The sequence below is a fragment of the Pyrus communis genome, chromosome 13, assembly GCF_041283825.1.
Source record: "Pyrus communis isolate YQ-2024b chromosome 13, ASM4128382v1, whole genome shotgun sequence".
Classification (NCBI taxonomy): Eukaryota; Viridiplantae; Streptophyta; class Magnoliopsida; order Rosales; family Rosaceae; genus Pyrus; species Pyrus communis.
In genome coordinates this window covers 1,935,718-1,956,021 of record NC_142577.1, presented here as the reverse complement: position 1 = coordinate 1,956,021, position 20,304 = coordinate 1,935,718, and the positions used below count along the sequence as shown (strand labels likewise).

General features: G+C 37.7%; 1 protein-coding gene across 1 annotated transcript; it reads right to left on the bottom strand.

The window, feature by feature from the left end:
* Positions 1-13,503: 13,503 nt before the first annotated feature.
* On the bottom strand, positions 13,504-14,482 carry LOC148691566 (Gibberellin-regulated family protein). Its single transcript, XM_088682485.1, has 4 exons — positions 14,408-14,482; positions 14,281-14,319; positions 13,824-13,854; positions 13,504-13,694 (listed from the first exon to the last, which is right to left on the bottom strand). Exons 1-4 carry the CDS (start codon positions 14,480-14,482, stop codon positions 13,504-13,506), a joined length of 336 nt encoding a protein of 111 aa, XP_088538611.1.
* Between the last annotated feature and the right edge of the window lie 5,822 nt (positions 14,483-20,304).

The window sequence follows — 20,304 nt, the reverse complement described above, 5'->3', positions numbered from 1 at the left end:
CCTTCTTTACGCAAGGGATTCACCCAAGTGGAGGGCCTTCAAGTCACCTCCTGGCTCCTTAGATCTTCCTTGTGATTTTCTTCCCTTTTGATACTCCTTTGCTCCTTGAGGATGTGAGGAAAGGAACTCCAAAAATACCAAAAGTTTGGTACCTCAAAGTCTCCACACCAAGGATGATGGTGTGAAGATGAAATGGATTACCTACAGGAAGTTGGATGCTAGTGAACTCCCCTAGGAAGGCCGGCCTCTATAGAGAAAAAAAAGGAGAAAAAATTTCTCTTCTTTGCCTCAAGAAAACCCAAGTGAGAAAATGGCTATAAAAATGCCTTTATACCACCTCACATGTGAGTGGCAAACTTGCAATTAACCCAAGTTTGCTACCACTCACCCTATGGCCGGTTTTGATTTTGTATTTGGGTTAATTTCCATTTAGTTTTAGTTGTCACACAACTTAAACTCAATAGGTCTTGTGGACCAAAACTATTTGGGCCCCAAGACCCAAAACTAACTTGAAAGCCCAATACGAACCTTTTGTATAATTAATTAATCTTGACCATTCTCAATTTAACCATTTAATTGTTTATCCATCTCATTTATATTTCTTCACTTTCATCCTTACTCCGTGTACGATCCATTAGGTTCTAATTAGCGAGGCAGTGGATGATTGTTACTCTTAACGATCGATTGTGAATTGAAACTACATTTCAATTCTCCCCTTGACGAAGATTAGTGTTTGCTAATCTTCAGAGCTTCCACAAACCATGAGTGACACCTAGCAATATGTCATGGCTACCCAAGCTAAGTAGAAGTCATTGGAGAAGCTATCCAGTTACAATTACAATGCAATACGATTCTTCTCTAATACAATACTCTTAATCACTTTGTTTGAGTGATAGTTTGTTTCATGTCTACTATCCAATGTGAAACTTCTCTATATGATTCAATTGAATATGATTTGGAACCAACTTCCTAAGTCATATTTGTATGCTTTGGTCAAAGACTCCCAAATCATATCTCAGTGTATTCTCCCTCCACCATGGAACGTTAGAGATCCCTTGTTGTGCATTTATATGCCTACATGACTAGATAGCTTGACCCCAACAATGTTGTGGACACTCTCGATGGAATGCCTTTGACATGATCAAAGATCAAGGACCTAACCATTAGACATCTATGATGCCTCAGGTCAAAGGACTACTTTGCATATTGCAACTTACGAGTTCTTACATGACATGTATGTTCAAACTCTCTTTTGATCGTAGTTCAGTGTACTCGATTACCATTTTGAGCACCTATGTGTTTGTCTCAGTGTCCAACACTAAATTATTTGAGACTAGTCATACTCATTAACATAACACATACTAACCTTAGCGGATTGTCAATGCCCAATTGGCAATCCTATGGCTAGGAACGTTTTAGGAATGAGCATAAGAGAAAGGTTTCATTAATCTAACTTACTTTGATCACTTCTCTCTTAGATTAAATACATTCCTTGGATTCCCTTATTGCTTAAACACATAATACAATAAATAGTGATTAACAATAAGCTTTGCCCTTCATTAAACATATAATAGTTTAACACAATAAGTATTCCAAAAGCTATTACATCAAATGAGTGGCTTTTTGGGCATACTTCCAACACCATTGGGCTTCCAAATAGGTATAATCTTGTTCTACACTTTCCTATCTTCATTTTGATATATTATGGGTCGAATTTGGTTAAAAAACGATTGAGTTACAAAGCTTTGAAAATTGCCCAAAGTTTAGGTCAAGAGCTTCAGGACACTTATCGAAGTTTTTAACAGAAGGACCAAAATAATGGATGGTAGACAATCTTAGGGACCATTTCTATTGATTTTCAATCTCAGGGACCAAAGTGATGTGTTATACAAATCTCAGAGACCATTTTAGCTAAAACGCCTATTTGAAACATATGATCTATAGTAGGCTGGGTTATTTAGTGGTTGTTAGCACTTTGATTGGGCAGATCTGGATGAACTAGATAAACATACTTCAAATTGCGAAGAATATGTTACCACAATAGCTTTAAATTGTTTGGTTTATCAATTCGTAGGTGATATATGAGCTTCTTAATGTGTTTGCAGTGAACCTTCCATTAGTGATTGAGAATGAACTTGGGAGTTATAGGACATGAGGGCAGCTAAATTATAGGAAGTGGTGGTTCACAACCATGATCAACAGATTGTTGTGTCATAAAGAGATGGGTTATGGGTTGCAGGTGAACTATAAATGGAGAGGTCGAGTTTTGACTGTTGTGGAGGCAGATGACAGTTCTAACTCTCAAAGTAGGCAACTCAGTTGTAAATCTTATTTCATTTAGCCAAATCTGCATTAAGGAGAGATTAAACTGAAGATTAATCTGCGGCTTAAAAATAATTTTAGGATTCCCGAAAATTTGGTTTGGGATCGGTATTGAAATTAGGATTTCTGAAAACTTCGGTTTAGGAATCGAGACAAGGGTTTCGGTTCGGTATCATACCGAACCAGCTCTAACTATGTCTCTATCTTTGTCTTTCTCACTCCTCTCTTTTTCTGCTGCTTTCCTTTTTCTTTGTATATTTTAGACGATAGGTAGGTCAATTTTTTAAATTATATTATTTATTATTAACTAATAAAATACATTAATCAACACTTAAATAATAATTCAACCATCAAAAATTACGTCATAGTTTTTATAGAATATGATTCAAAGAGATATTTATCCCAACATTACCTATTTTACTCCTTCTATTTTGTCTCTGAAAATGGCTAAAATTGGGAAATGAAATGGCATGTGATTCTTCTATGCTTTTGTATAGTTTTTTTTTTTTTTCTTAATATTAATTATATGAATCTGATGATTTTATAAAAGAGTTGATATCAAATTTGTTATTTACGAGATTCGAACTTAAGACTCATCACTTACAAGTGAAGAGAAATACTTTTAAACCGTAGTACTGAGTGGTTGCTTATAAGTGTATCTAAATCTTGTAAATACCAAAACTAGAATATTTTACTTGTTTTATGTAACATCCCATGACACACCCCGAACGAGATCAGGGCGTGCTGGCCGTCACATGGAAGTGACGTAGCCATGTGCACAGTGCGGAAGCTAATAAAGTAGTAACGTAAAAGTACGAATAAATAAAAACTAGCATACATAAGGTAGAAGTAATAAGTGCTAGCGTAAGTGAGACACAAGTTCAGAGCAGAAAGCCTAAAGCAGTCCAAACTAAAATGACGCTACAACAGTACACCCGAAGGTGGCCCTACGCTGGTGATCGTCTGTCAAAAATGCCGGGAAAGCCCTCTGGGAAACCACCAGACCAACCGAACAGCTAGAACCTGGAGGGGCGCAAAACAAAAGCGTGAGTGGGCAAAAAGAAAGCTTTTCGAAAACCATTTCAAAGACAAGATTCTAACCCCTCGCCGTAAAACCTGTATACTTCCCAGAAAATAAACATATGTATATAAATATAGATATGCCAATCATGATTAAGAATATGCCATGCCACATCTCACAATGAAATGCAAGTGCTCAGGTATAAATCACATCAATAACATATAATCTGGCAGCCGGAGTCACCTAACGTGACCTGTACGGCTGCATCTAGAGCTCAGATCTCAATCACAATAACTAAACCTGCCCACGAGTCGGAACCACCTAAAGTGGTCTGTACGACAGGCCTGGGTGTAATACATATAAACGCTCTAGTGCTACGATCACGTGAAGGCTGTGCGAATAATCGCGGGTCACCTACGAGTCGGAACCACCTAGAGTGGTCTGTACGACAGGACTGTGCACCTAACTTGGATCCAAGCTGAGCGTGTGGTGCGGGAGGTGAACAACACGTGAAGGACTGTGCCCTACTCTGGGCGGGAGCACTAACACCGGGGGTGCAGGTTATGAGCTCTCTAAGTATCTCGAATCACTACTAGAAGTAAACATAAATAACATTTACCTGGCACTTACCTGTGCGTCCACAACACCAAATATGCATATGTATATAAATATATACGCCCAATAATGCAACTAATAATGCATAAATGACGATAATATAATGCATGGCATATAACTAATAAACATTTAAATCAATTTCTGGGAGAATATAAGTATATAGGTATATACGGAAAACCAAAAGCCCACTCACTGATAAGTGGAAAGGTCGTAGCCCCCCTACCTCGAGTGATCATGCTCGTCCTCGGGATATGTCTCACCTATATGCGAAATAACTATAAAAACGTTAATTTTAAAACACATAACCAAACTTTCGAAATAACTTCTCATACATTGCTCAAATGGGGTGTATGAATACACCAACGTGATCTACTCAACCTCACGAACATCCCCAAATTTTTAAAATAATTTTTCACCGCCGCACGCGCCCCCACACGCCGGCCAAGGCACGGCCACACGCGCCGGCCACACGCAGCCACGTGCCTGGCACGCTGACGTCAACTGACACCGTAGGGAATATTCCATCAACGGCGTCAGGAATATTCCGTCTTCTTCCCCGGCGAGCCTCCAGCGCCGTCGCTGGCGCCTATAATCGCGAAAACTTTAAACTTCGATATCTCCTTCGTTTTTCATCCAATTTTCACAATTTTGGTACCAAAATGAAGCCTAGGACTAGAGGAACACAATCATACAACTTTCAAGGGTTAAAAACCACGAAATCTCACCTGCAAAATCGATCCAACTTCGGCCAACTTCGAAACCAACGATCCCGACGTCCAATTCCTTCAAACGAACTACTCTGAGCCTCCTTGGGACCTCACCAAGCTTCCTACAAGCTTGAAATTTCCTAAAACGTGAGAAATCACGTGTGCATGAATAGTACCTCAAATCGGACATCGTTGAATCGACGTGAAAACGATGGAGTTCTTACCTGGAAATGATATGGTTGGACTCATACGAGCCTCACGAGCTCGAATATGTGCTTGGTTCCTTCGATCTGTGGGTGTTTTGATGGTTTTAGGTGTGTGTCCGTACGTATATGGTGAATGGGAAGGGAAAGGGGCTCGGGACAGAGACAGGTAAAGGGACAGAAGGGTGTGCAAGTGTGGGAGTGTGTGTGTGGCCCAAAACATGCCAACACAACACAAAAACAACCAATAAACGTAATGAAATCGAACTAGGGGCAAAATAGTCTTTTCACACGTACGCTTTTAATATTTTCGGGACGGGCTGTCACATCCCACATTGCCCAGGGGAGTGGATCCTGTAAGCCTTATATGTATATTCCCATCTCTACCTAGCACTAGGCTTTTTAGGAACTCACTGGCTTCGGATTCCATTAGAACTTCGAAGTTCAGTGAGTCGCACTCGAGAGCAATCCCATGATGGGTGACCCACTAGGAAGTTCTCGTGTGAGTTCCTAGAAACAAAACTGTGAGAGTGTGGTAGGGGCTCAAAGCGGACAATATCGTGCTACGGTGGCTTCGAGCCCGGGTTATGGTGGGAGCCCGGGCTGGGATGTGACATTTTATGAGTACTAATATGTTGTGTCAGGGACGAAATTTTCTTAAGGGGGGGTAGGTTGTAACAACCCGTCCCGAATAAATATATATTTTCTCCTTGAATGTGTGAAAATGATGAGTATGCCCTCGAGGCTTAGTGACGTGGATGTACGTATATAGTTTTAAATTATTTTTCTGACGTAATTAAATTGTACTCGACGTCACAAGCGCGTTGATGTGAGTTAGGGTCGAATCAGAGTCGTAACAAGGAAGTTACGATTAGTAATGCGCTTAAACAGGTAAGTTACGACCAATTATTTGGGCTCCTACCTCATTGGGCCCAATCAGGTTTTATTTTCTTTCTTCTTTCTGCCAATCTTGTAACCCACACACACACACATGCAACCTTTCTCTCTCTTCTCTTCTAAAAAATTCCTTTCGTCCGTAGAACCGAGAGCACTTACCCACAAACTAAACCAAAACTCTACGGATCGAGCTTGATGTTTCCATATTCCTACTCCTCTTGAGCTCTAGAATCTGGTGATACCTTTTGTTTGGTGATTTGACTTCAAGAATCCTAGATTCCATAAACACCGGTGAGGAGCTAAACTACATTGACTTGATCGTGGGATTTATCTAAGGATTTAGGACTCGTGGTAGTCCCTAAACAATTTTGGAGTGGTTTGAACGTCGGGACACTCAGGTTTATTGAAGGATTTTCGAGAGGATTTTCCGACCATTTTCCATCGATTTTAGGACATCAAAGAGGTATGGTTATATTCTCCTAGCTTCGATTCCATAGAAAATTTGTGAATTTTGGTGTTCAAACGAAGTAGAAACTAATGTTGTAAGAATTTCCAGTTTCCGGTGATGCAGTGGTGGCCGGCGACAGATTTCGGTGAGGCATCGAAGAAGAAAGGAGCATATTCCGTCAACTTTGACGGAATATATTGACGGCGTCAGGTAAAGTTAACGGTATATGCTACTATTTAATGGAACATTCCCTAACGCCATTAAGGTTTCCGTCTAACGTGCTCAGCACGTACCCGCGCGTGGCCGGCACGTATGGCTGTGTCTTGGCTGGCGCGTGAAGGCGCTTGGGACATCAGAAAATTTTTCTAAAAATATGGGGATGCTCGTGGTGTTGAGTAAGCCATGATGGTATATTCAAACACCCCAATTAAGCAATGTATGAGAAGTTATTACATGGTTTTGGTTATGTACTTTCGAATTAACGTTAAAATAGTTGTTTCACATATAGGTGAGACGTTTCCAGAGGATGAGCGTAGCTAGGCGAGACTTGGGGGTTACGATCCTGCTACATACCAGTGAGTGGGCTTTTGGTTATATATATATATATATATATATATATATATATATATATATATATATGCTTTACGCTTTCACATAAATTGTTTTAAATGGATTTACGATTTTAAATGCCATGTCAATTGCATTACATTTTAGAATGTGCATTAGTATAGATATGCATGTTGTTGCTTGACGCTGCAGACGCTCAAGTAAGCTTCAGGTGAGTATATATTGATGATAGTGGAATGCATTGTTTATGATTATATGTAGATGCATTTAGAGCTCATTATCCTACACCCTGGTGTTAGTGCTTCTGCCCGTGGCTAGGGCACAGTCCTTCACGTGATGTTCATCTCCCGCACCGTATGCTCACCTTGGATCCAAGTTTGGTGCACAGCCTTGTCGTACAGACCACAATAGGTGGTTCCGACTAGTAGGTGACCCGCTATTTATCGCGCAGTCTTCACGTGATCGTAGCACTTGAGCGTACTTATTTACACCCAGCCTTGTCGTACAGACCACAATAGGTGGTTTCGACTCGTGTGCTAGTATACCTGATAAGCTATAGGTTCAGCCGTACAGGTCACGTTAGGTGACTCCAGTTGCCATATCATGTTACATTGATTTACTTCACCTGGCTTACTTATTTCCATGCTAAGATACTTGACATGGCATATATTTGGTTTTCACTACTCTTGAGCATGATTTCTATATACGTATGTATTATTATTTTTGGGAAATTATACAGGTTTTACGGTGAGGGGGGTTATTATGTTTGGAAAGAGAAATGGTTTTTTTTTTAAAGCTTTGTTTTTGCCCACTCACGTTTTCTGTTTTGCGCCCCTCCAAGTTCTAGGTAGACGTTCGTGTTGGTGGTTTATAAGGATTCTATGGCGGTTCTAACAGACTTCAAATAATGTAAGAACTTTTTTTCCTATCTTGTATAACTAGTACTTAGCCTGTTGGACTGCACTTAGGCTACCTACGCTCTGAACACTTGTATTACTACCTTGAACACATCTGCACACTTGTATGGTTATCTTAGTGTAAATTAGTTAGTCTTGGTTTTTTTTACTACTCACATTTTCATATCACTGTCACTTCTGCACTATGCACATGGCTACGTCATCACCACATGACGGCCAACACGCCTCGATCTAGGTCGGGGTGTGTCATATAAAATTGTTAAATTAATATATATAATTATTATAGTATTTTTTTAGGGTTATAAAATTATAAAATTAATATTTTGTTTATCGTATATTGTGTTACCCACAAGCATACCCGAACCAACCTGTTATCTTAACAGGTGCTTATCGAGTTACCCGATAATGACCGATTCATTATCATGTCGATACGAACACCTGTTAATTTCGTGTCATGTCGTGTCGGGTTATTGGGTCGTGTCAGGAATTGCCAGGCTTAGAGAGAGTGCATGCTTGTACGTGTGTGTGTGTGTGTGTGCGCGCGGGCGCGATCTGTCACAGGTTGGCCAAAGAAAAATATTAAGGGCTCCCCATTGGACAACCGAGTTTGCAGAAGCAATGAAAGTTGCTATGTTACACGACGTCAAAATGTATGTGATGAACGAGCAAAGACGCCATTTTGGAGTCTACTGAAGACGTACATGGATGAGACTTTGATTACGTCAGAAATGAAGAGGAAGTCCGACATGGACTCCATCAAAGTCATTAACTGCTACAACCCAACAAACTAAAAGTTCAAATTTGGCATCATACATCACATGGGATTTCCAGTGATGATGTTGTCCAAATCTTCGGATTGAACAACGAAGGAATCGATCTGTCGAATACAGACAAATTAACCAGATTTGGTGATGATAACCACCTCATCAAAAAGTACTTCACAGATGCCAAGGTAGTCAAGAAGAAGCATCTTGCAAAGGCATATGAGAAAGCACTTGAAGATGAAACACCTGAGGGCACACAAGAGATTGCTTCACTCATATGCGCACACCTTGTTCAATCACTGCTATTTACAAACTCCGGAACCTACATCGCCTGGAGTTTCCTGAAAATCTGTACGAACTTGCAGTAGATAAACAAGTACAATTGGGCCAAATGAGTAAGGGACTATCTATTCAAGATGCTTGGAAAAGCAAATAAAAAAAAGGGAGGAAGGAGAAGACCCGACCACTAGTGGATGCACCGTCCTTGTTTTGGTAAGTAACCAATATAGTTAATAAAAATAACATGAATTGTTTCTTACAAAGTTTTGCACAAACTAACATCACTTACTTAATTCATATAGTACTGGATATGTCTTCACACAAATCTAGTGGAGACAATAGAAGGACGAGAAAACATGATTTCGGGGATCACAAGATGGGACACAAGCATGATGCACAAAGCAATCAAGGATATCCCAGGGGAAAACATCAAAGTAATCACCAATAATCAATATATTTCATTTTGAAAATAGTATTTTCCAACACAAAAATAATGACTTATCATATAAAATGACACCTATTTAATGTGACTGTTTGCAGATTAAGGATGCCATTCCTTTTGAACAGCCACATGAAGAACCTACAAAGAAACAACGACAAAAAAAAAAAAAAAAAAAAGCGAATAAAAGAAAGCAACCTATTATTCAAGAGGATGAATCAAACAATGAAGATGAATCAAACAGAGATGACATACCACAACAGGTACAAAACAATCTCCAAACAAAAAACTATCATATATGACCAAATAACATCTATAAACAATTAACTAATTCTACAAAAAAATGGTTCATTCAATTTGGCTTTTGTACTCTTCCATAAAAAAACTGTGACTTATTATGTCTTTGTTCATAAATAGTTCGAGTAATTATGTTGTCGTACCATAAATAGACTGTCTATTTCATAAACAGTGTTGGTTAATTTCATAAATAGAATCTATATTTCATAAACAGTGTGTATATTTCACAAACAATGTTGGTTAATTTCATAAATAGTGCGTACATTTCATAAATAGTGTGTATATTTCATAAACAACAGTGTGCTCAATTTCCAGAAAAAATGTTGGACATTTTGTGAAAATTAACAAAAGATGTAATGTTATTGTGTGCATGCTGATTTTGAAATTCCTTTTGCTCAACTAGAAGAATAATCATCAAGGGCAAAAAAAACATAAAAAGAGAGCAAAGAAATGCAAGACAACTGATGCCGAAATTGATGAGGTTCATTATGAAAATGAAGAAGGACAAAACATGGAAAACATAATTGGGCTTAATCAGAATGTCATCAACAATGACGAAGGAAATGATCATAATGTGAACAAGAACACGGACCAAACTGATGAACCAGAGAATATCAGCATCAATGAAGCCCAAACAGAATTTGACAAACTGTTTGGTGAGGAAATGATCAAGCTCGATGCCACTGTCCAAAAACACATCATTGGCATGGATACAATTATAAGTGAAGAGTTATTTGATGAGTTCAAGAAAGCAAGAAGCATTGCTAAGAAAAGGTATATAACCTTTAGGGAAATGATGGCACATGCAATGGATGCATCAAACAGAGAATGCTTGATACTCGGCCAAACGATCAAAATGCTGAACAGTGAAGTTAAAAAGATTCTCCAAAAAGTAGAGATTAATAAGAAGAATAGCAGTGCACATAACGCCAAAATGTTAAAGATGCAAACAAAGACCATTGCAAATATTTTGAAGATCAATGACTATCTGAAACAGATTAGGAGCTTGAAAAAGAAGTTAGAAGAAACTCAATCAAAGGCAGTTGAAATGAAATCCTCACAAATTCCATATTTGAGTGCTTTTCCACAAGGACTTCCAGATCCCTTGAAAGATAAGAAAGAACCGTCACTAATACCACATGCAGCTGAAATAAAAGTTCAGATGAAGACACCAACAGTGGAACCAATGTCAAATGTGGCTAAAATGGAAGTTGAAAAAACACTGATAGCGGAACCAATTATACCAATAGCGGAGGATGTTCAAAAGGACATCAATGAAGGAAAACAATCTATCACTGAGAGAAAGGAACATATGAGAACATTGGTCCGGAATGTACATGTCAAGGATGATTGTAAATAGAATCTTGATCCAGGATTCAAATATGGTCGCCCCCAAAAAAAAATTATGTACTGCATAATTATGTATATATATAATGTTTTTTGTTTTTTTTCTTACACAGGAACTACTTTTGGTTGATGCCGAAGATAGGGAGAATGGCTACTGAGCTTGTTCAATTGAGAAGTGATTTGACGTCATTGTTTGTTGATGGACCAATTAACGCAAAATTAATTGATGCTTCTTTCTACATTATGTCAGAAAATGAAACGAAAGAGGGCAAGGAACAAAATCTCTATCTTTCTTCCTACATCTTTGTAAGTACCAAAAATACTTTTTCTACAAATATGTGGTTCTACAATTTCATAAATATAGTATAATGATTAGTTCATTTTCATAAACAATTATTTCTCTTGTTTTAACTGTCTAATTAATGACTAGATCATAGTGAAATCCGAGTTATGGATTTGGGAAGCATTCTTAGCATAATAATCTTAACATGATGGATGTAGGGATAATACGCACATATATATACATGCATAACTATACATATATATACGTGCATAACCCTGTATTGTGTACTGTGCCCTAACATTCAAATTATGAAAATAAATGGTTTGATCAGAAGACGTTATGTGTTGTAGTATAATCATGTGATAAAATCATTAAATAATGTAAATGGTGTAGTTTGTGTGTAAAGAATAATGAGGGTTCTAGGTGGATGTGTCAGTAGTCATGTATGAAAATAATTATAATAAAGCTGGCAAAACTAAGTCGTGTGTCAGACAAGTGGTCTTGTAATAAACATTAAATAATAATATAAAATATTAATAGACAATGATATTGGGAAAACGTAATGATGGGTTTCTTTCAAGCATGGCCGACAATATCAAAGGGGGATGATAATAAAATTATTATAAGAAAGCTTATCTTCTTCCTAATTTTCGCATGGGTTTTTTCAAAAAGTGGAATAGGGACTTGATTGTACCATGCCATGAATGATTAAAATTTCACTTTATCATTTAAATAATGATACCCATGTGTCTAATGGATTAAAATAATAAAATGTATGTGATGTGATATGTTTTTAGTCAACATAATATTAAAATTATAAACAATAAGCACTAAAGGAAGATAAAGATGCTCTTATCTTCTTCGTGAGTTTTTCCAGATAGTGGAATAGGGACCTGACTTCTCTGATTGTATCATGCCATGAATGATTAAAGTTTCACCCTCGACTACGAGCGGTTTGGGACCTTGATTGAAACTTGCAGAACTCGCTGTGTTGAACGTCCAAGGAGACGGGACTATACTCGCAGAACTCGCTGTGTTGAATGTCCAAGGAGACGGGACTATACCTGCTCTGGGTGGTTGAGCCCGCCATGGCAAAGTTGGCTCCGTGTGTGAAGTTGCTTCCCACGTAATCAAGATATGCGCTAAGATACGGTAATGCGAGCCTGTCAGCTGCAGTAATGGCTGGTAGCCGGCAGGGCGGTGGAAGTAGGACTCTCCGTGGGGCAGACACATCTCACCGAAAAGTGGAAGATTGAGCAAGGTAGTGCTTGATTTTAGTCCCCTGCTAAAGGTTGACATGGACTGAGGGGATGATGTCGACGGCAACCTGCCTTTGTCAAAGATGCCACAAAGATCAAACCCGATGCGTTCGCTTTCTTGGCAACTACCTTTGCCTCAATGGTCCTATGTTTTAGAAGCATAGAATTACTCTTCGAACCGCAAACTTTGATTTTATCCAATTTCCTGGTCTGCAAAACTGAATATATGGTTGCATCTCACCAAAAACTGCAGACAAGCCGGCGGTGTCGGAGTTTGAGTTGCCGAAGTTGAATATGGCCGGATATTTGCATGGAGATGACGAGGCTGGGATTTGGGTTTTTCTGGGATTTATGGAATTTGGTTTTTTGCAGATCCACGGTGGAGACAGGTGGTTTGATGAAAAAAAATGAAAGAGAACCGACATAGCTTTTTGTGTCGATTCCCACAGACGGCGCCAAATGTTGATGCACAAAATCGGCGAGGACTTTGGTACAACAAAAAGTGTCAAGTTTGTGACCTTCGCTAGGTTGCTCTGGTCATTAGTGTGGATAAGTATGTAAATGAATAGAGACAGGGAAGTAAACAACACAAGATGTATCATGGTTCACCTCAAGTTGAGGCTACGTCCACACTGGTGTTGATTCCGTTTGACTATGTAAATGTGTGGATTACAATGGACAAGCAAGGGAGCTCCTTGTGTGCTTCCCTTTGTTGTCTCCCTCACTTAAGTGAGTATGAGGGAGCCCTTTTATAGAATAAGGGTTTCCTCCCCTCTAACATGAATCATGGGCTAAGTAATGAAACCCAAATACTAAGGCCCAATATATGGTACAACAGGATAATATCTAATCTAAGAGATATGGTAGAATCTCATAAGGATATTCTTGATATAATAGAATTTACACGATCACATTCCTAATCTAATAGGACTGCAACAAATCTATTATTATTATTCTAACAAAAACCTCTCCATTACATTGCTCTATAAAAAAAGGTCGTCTACAGACTTTTTCCATTATTAATTTTAAAACCATGAGATGCCTAGCGTAAAAAAACAGAAGAAGAAGAAGAAGAAGGAAAATAAAAAAAATAAAAGGACACATTTCTTCTCAAATTAAATCATTGGTTTGCCATAATTTATGGGCACTTGGGACTGCCTTCTTTCGTCTTCCAGTTGTTGTGGCAGGGACATTCTTCCTTGTGTCCATATGTGCCCGATGGAACACAAAGACACTTGGCGCAGCATTTCTTGCAAAAGAACATGCATGGCTTCTTATGTGTAGTTGTTGAGCATCGATACTTGCATGCCTCTGGACAATCTATCATTGCTCAAAACAATAAATCAAATCAAAACAAATTCCACATACAAAACTCTATTATATGTGTGTTAAACTGGTTTAAAGGAAGTTTTGGGAGATGGTAAAAAAACATATTTGCAGTAATTAATTAGTACGTACCTTCACTACGGAGTGATCCTCTTTCTCCATTCTGAAAAATTTGAAACCATGATCAGTAATGAAATCGAACTGATCTCAATAATATCCAATAATATAATCAGTTGATTTCTTTTTTATTTGACGTAATTAATTCAGTAGATATGCACTCAAACCAAAAAGGAAAGAAAAATCTTTGTCATATCTCGAAAGACAATTTGTAATAAATTTATATTTGCTTAAGAACTACAGGTAAAAACAAGAAGAACGAAGAATGTGGTTCATCGTTTGTGAATTATGCGCTTGGTACTGAGACTAGATTAGCATGGTTGCAGGATGCCCTTGTTGAGATTTATTTGTTTTGGGGTCAAACAGTAGTGCCCCCCATTGTAATCTTTAACTACATTAAATTCCCTTATAATACTGTCAAGGTTTCTCAAAAGAAAAAAAAAAAAAAAAAAGGAGAACGAAGATGCCTTGCAGGGTGGTCGATTGCACCAGCATTCTGATCCTTTTGAGCCTGTAGTGAAAGCGATAAAAAAACTCAGAAAAATTCACCCAACATATCACAAATTAATCAACAGAGAAATATAGAGGGCTACAAGTACTAAAGCAATATCAATGGCAAAGATCAAGGCTAGGATGACAAAAAGAACAGTTGGAATCCATGAGAGTCTGCCCATTTTTCTTCTTTGAACAAATATGTTCTCCAAGCTATCTTCCCTCTGAGGTCTCGTTTGACTAATGAGTATTAAGACTTGTCCAATGGTCGGTATTTACAGAATGTGTGGTACCTTTAGTGATGCTAAGATATAGGAAATTTGGTTGCATTGCACGCTATATATAATTTCCTTTGAATAAAGGAGATATTAGGTGTCAAATTTAATGCCATTAATTAATTAAGGCCAAATCTTAGAAAATTTTGGGTTTACTAGAAGGAGTCATACATGCATGCTCCGCAATTGTCCATGGAAGTTATTTTTCTCAGTATTAGAAGTGAGGGGAGAAACATTTAGGAGTCAAAAGCGGAGTGTAATTGTCTGCCCATACCAAAAAATGTGGAGTGTAGTTAGTTACCCTAAATTTTAAAGTTTATTATTCGTTTTGTTGTGGCAAATTTTGTAAAAAGAAGGGAAAGGGTGGGGCAAGAAAGAGAGAGTGGAGAGAAAATGTAGAATGCTTCTCTTTATGTTAGTGCTTTTATTTATAGTAATCCATGAGAAAAAAGTAACTTGTCCTCCAAGTATATACAAAGTCTAATAGGAATGAATCACTAGAATAATGGGTAATATAAAACCCAATCTAACTAGGATTTAAACAATTACATCTATTAAATTATGTTCACAACACTCGCCTTGAGTGTGTAAATACTCAAGTAGATATCACGCAAAGTTTGATGAAGTCATCTTGTCGGCACTGATTATGGAACATGCTAGTCTCAAACAAGGAACTTGCATATGAAAATAAGTCTCACATAACTCAGCTATGGTAAAACCCAATAGGGGACAAAAACCCATATTCTAAGGAAAAAGGTGAGTTTGATGCAAATCCAGTTCAAACATCTATTGGACGTATATAAGAGTATGACTAGCTCATGATGGTTGCATCATTAAAACCTAGTCATATAGCAAAAACCCAAAAGGAAAAATGCTCATGATCATAGGAAAAATAGATATTAAGATTAAGTGACTATGCTTCAGGATACTCCCCTGAGTTTGACATAATTCCAACAAGAACTCATATTGTTACAACTCATAAAGCGTACGCATAATAATTCCTAAAACAAGCTTTTGAGAAGTAGACTTCGGTTGTGACTTGGTAAAAAGGTGGGCTAGATTGTCTTGGGAACAGATTTGCTTGACTTCAATCTTCTAATGATTTTGTTAATGATGACAAAAAAAGAACTTCAGCGCATTGTGTTGTCTCCTTTGAAGTATCCTTTCTTAATCTGTTTCATACATGGTGTGTTATCTTCATAGAACGATGAAGGTGTTGGATTTGGCATTAAATCAACATGCGTAAACAAAAAAGGATTAGGATATCTTGGACGCAAGATATTTGGATTTGTGTTCCCTAGTTGGTTTGGGATTTGGTTTTAGTATAGGATTTGCTTTCCTATATTCTAGGGACTTTGTGTAAACCTAGGACATCTATTAGTATAAATAGATGGATGTGGGATAGAGTTTTGTGTGTGAGAGTTTTTAAGAGTCATTAGTTTGTATACTTGAGAACACTTTGTGTTTGTGAGTTCTCTTGTATTTTTTGGTAATCAATAAAGCTTCCATTCTTAGAGAGGTACTCCTAAATTGGGGGAACTCTGAAATCATTATGTTTTGTTTATTGCTTGATTGGTTTTTGGTTTAGTTTACAACAAGTGTTATCAAGAGCTTAGGTTCTTACGTGGGTTGTGACTATCAAGCAATGATGAAGACTAGTGATTCTAGCAGTGGTGATGATGTTGAAGAAAAGTCTGGCAATAGTGGAACCAAGACGATGATTCAGAGTGCTAGGTTTGAAATTGAGAAATTTGATGGAACAAACAACTTAGCTATGTGGCAATGTGAGGTTCGAGATGTCCTGATACAAAAAGGTTTTGTTGTAGTGTTAGGAGACATGTCATTTTTGATGAAAAAAAAGAAGACTGGGAAAGATTGAATGCTTATGCATGTTCTACAATTCGGCTATGCTTAGGAAAGCAACAAAAGTATGGTGTGATAAACATAACTTCTGTGAAGGAATTGTGAGCTGGATTGGAGACAAAATATATGAAGAAGAGTGCAGAGAATCGAGTACATCTCAAGAGCAAGTTGTACAAGTTCTAGTACAAAGAGCGCACGAAGATGATTGGCCATCTAGAAGAGTTTAACAAGCTTCTAGCTGAACTGGCAAATCTTGAAGAGATAATCAAGGATGAAGAGAAGGCCTTGATCCTGATGAACTCATTGCCTAAATCCTATGAGCCTTTCGTGACTACTTGGATTAATGGCAGGGAGACAATTAAGTATGATGAAATCTCAAGTGCTTTTATGAATCATGAGGTGAGACACCTTGACAGGCAAGAAAGGAATAACTCTGAAGCTTTAATGGTGAGAGAGAGATCGAAAGAAAAGAAAGGTTCGTACATGAAAAATAGTAGGTCTTGTAGTAAAGGAGTCTCAAAGAATAGGAAATTCTTGGACAAAGATGAGTGTGCTTTTTGTCATGAAAAAAGGACACTGGAAGAAATACTACCCTAAAATCAAAGAAAAGACTAGAAAGAAGAATGATGATTCAAAAGCAAATATGGTTAAAGTCGAGGATGAGGAATTTATCTATGCCCTATCCACATGAAGCACTATGGATTATATGAGAGTGGGTGATTGACATAGGTTATACTCATCACATGACTTCTCAAAGGCATTGGCTTCCAAGCTTCAAAGTTATGAATGGAACTGATACAACACACCTATAACTAACTCCAAGAGCCTCCAATACAAATGTGACACATGGTTATACCCTAACATTCTTCCTCAAGCTTATGCGAGGAACAACCAAGCATAAGATTGTTACAATGTGAGCTAAACAAAGGGCAACACAAACCCTTGGTAAAAATATCAGCATGTTGTTCAGTGAAAGCAACAAACGTAGCAAAATTAAACCTTGTTGAACTCGTTCTTGTGACAGTCGATTTCTATATGTTTAGCTTTGGAATGTAAAATTGGATTTGTTGCCAATGCCATGGCAGAGATGTTGTTATAGTAAAGTCGAGGAATTTCAGCACTAGGAAGATGTAAATCCTTGAGTAACTACTGCAACCAAACCACCTCTGTAGTTATGGTAGCCATAGCTTGGTATTCAGCTTCTGCGGAGGATCTACTAGCAGTGTGCTATTTCTTAGAGTTCTAGATATGGACTACACCCCAAAAACTCTACAAAACCTATGGTGGACCTCCTATCATTGGGATCCCCAACCCAATCTGCATTTATGTATGCCTTAATATCCAAAGTACCAGGTTTAAAACATAATCCAAGAATCATGGAACCTCTAAGATATCTCAAAATGCATTTAATAGCAACAAAATGATTTCCAGATGTGAGTGCATGAACTGACACACCTAATTGACTAAAGAAGCAATATCCGATCTTGTAATGGTCAAATACTGAAAAGCACCAACAATACTCATATAAAGACTTGGATCATGAAATGAAGGATTGCCATGATTAAGTAACTTCTGATTTGGTTCACAAGGAGTTGAGGCTTGTTATCCATCATGTTGGTCTTATTGAGTAAATTAGAAACATTTTTGGACTGATGCACAAGTAAACCCTAAGGCTGATACTCTATTTGAAGGCGAAGGAAATAATGTAGAATTCCTAAATCCTTCGTATCAAATTCACTTCTTAATTGATTAATCACAGCTTGAACTTGAGTATCACTATTACCACTGAGTATTATATCATCAACATATAGTAATAGCACAACAACAGATTGTCCATCATGCTTCACATATAGAGAAGGATCAGCATATGAGGATTTAAAACCTAAAGTAAGAAGAAACCTTGTAAGACTTTCATTCCAAGCTCGAGGAGCTTGTTTGAGGCCATCGAGAGATTTGTCCAATTTGCACACAAACTCAAGGTGATCAAGATCAATAAAGCCTTGGGGCTGACACATATACACCTCTTCATCAAGAAATCCATGCAAAAAAGCATTCTTGACATCAAGCAAAGCATTCTTGACATCAAGCTGTTTTAATTTCCATCCTTTTGTGGCAGCTCATGATAACATGAGTCACATTGTGGTTGGCTTGATCACAAGACTAAAAGTTTCATAATAATCAAGACCTGCTTCTTAAGAAAAGCCTTTGGCCACCAACCTGGCCTTATATTGAGCAACTGAGCCATCAAGATTGTTTTTGATGTTATAGATCCATTTACAACCAACCAAATTTTTATTAGGTGGAAGGGGGACCAACCTCCATATTTTCTATTTAACTAAAGCTGCCATTTCCTCTTCCATAGCATTCCTTCACTCAAATGACTTAGCAACAACAATGAAAGATTTTGGTTCTTTGATGGAAGAAGATTTAACATGAGCAAGAAAAACCTTTTTCTTGAAAATACCAAACTTTGATCTGGTTTGCATCAGATGCGTATTAATCTGAGAAATAGAAACATGTTGCAGCTCTAGGACTTGAGAACTGTCACATCAGGATGAATTTTAGATGGTTCCAATGGTTGTGGAATTGTGTCCACAAAAGGAGAACTTCGAGTAGAGACAAGATCACCATGTGTTGTAGAGCAGGACTGAGTAACAATATGGTTTTAAGATGAATTGGTAGATGAGGAAGGAAAATGAATATGAGGAAATGGAATGGGGATAATGGATGAATGCTAAAATGTGTTGGGGTGAGGTACCTGAGATTGTGACAACGGTCATGGTAAACTAGTTGAATGCACTAATAAACCGAGGAAAGATCTTCATCAAACACAAAATGCCAAGAGACAATAAGCTTGTGGTCTCTAATAGCATAACAAATATACCCTTTGTATTGGGATGCATATCCTAGAAATATGCACTGTGTGGTCTTTAGTGTCAACTTATTTTGTTTATAAGGTTTCAAGGTAGGATAACAAGCACACCCAAACACCCTTAAATGAGCAAGTCTAGGTGGAGAGTGATACAACACTTCAAAGGGAGATTTCATTTTTAAAATAGTTGTAGGGATTCGATTAATAAGGAAAATGGTTGTGGCACAAGCATGAAACCAAAATTTGGAAAGAAGAGATGCTTTTCGGATTAAGGTGAGGGCTGTTTCAACTAAGTGTCTATTTTTACTCTCAGCCAACCCATTTTGTTCAGGAGTATAAGGACAAGACATTTGATGCAGAATACCTTTGGTTTTGAGAAACTTTTGAAAGACCCAATAAACTGTCCACCACCATCACTTTGTAGCACCTTGATATTAACAGAAAAGAAATTTTGAATAAAAGCATGAAACTGAATGAAGATTTCACAAATTGCAACTTTATTCATCATGGGAAAAATCCATGTATACCTTGTACATTCATCTATAAAAAACACTTAGTATCTATAACTTTCTATAGGCAAGATAGGTGCAGATCCCTACATATCAGTGTGAATGACTTCAAAGGGTACATTTGATTTAGATGCTACTAATGGGAATGGTAACTTTCTAAACTTGCCTTGCAAGTAAGAAGTACATGTTTGGGATATGGAATTACAAGGAAAAGAAATAGCTGACTTACTAAGAGCTAATTGAACTACATAATTGGTTGGATGACCCAATCTGCAATGCCAAAGGGTAGCATTAACAATCTGTCCAAGATAAGCTGCAGGTTTGAGTTGTGGTTGTTTGAACAATGGAAGAGGGTAAATAGCATTGTTACTCAGTCCTTGGAAGAGAACCTTGCTGGTGACCTTGTCTTGTATACACACAGAAAACTCATCAACAATACATCTACAATTATTGTCTTTACATAATTGATACATGGAAAATAAATG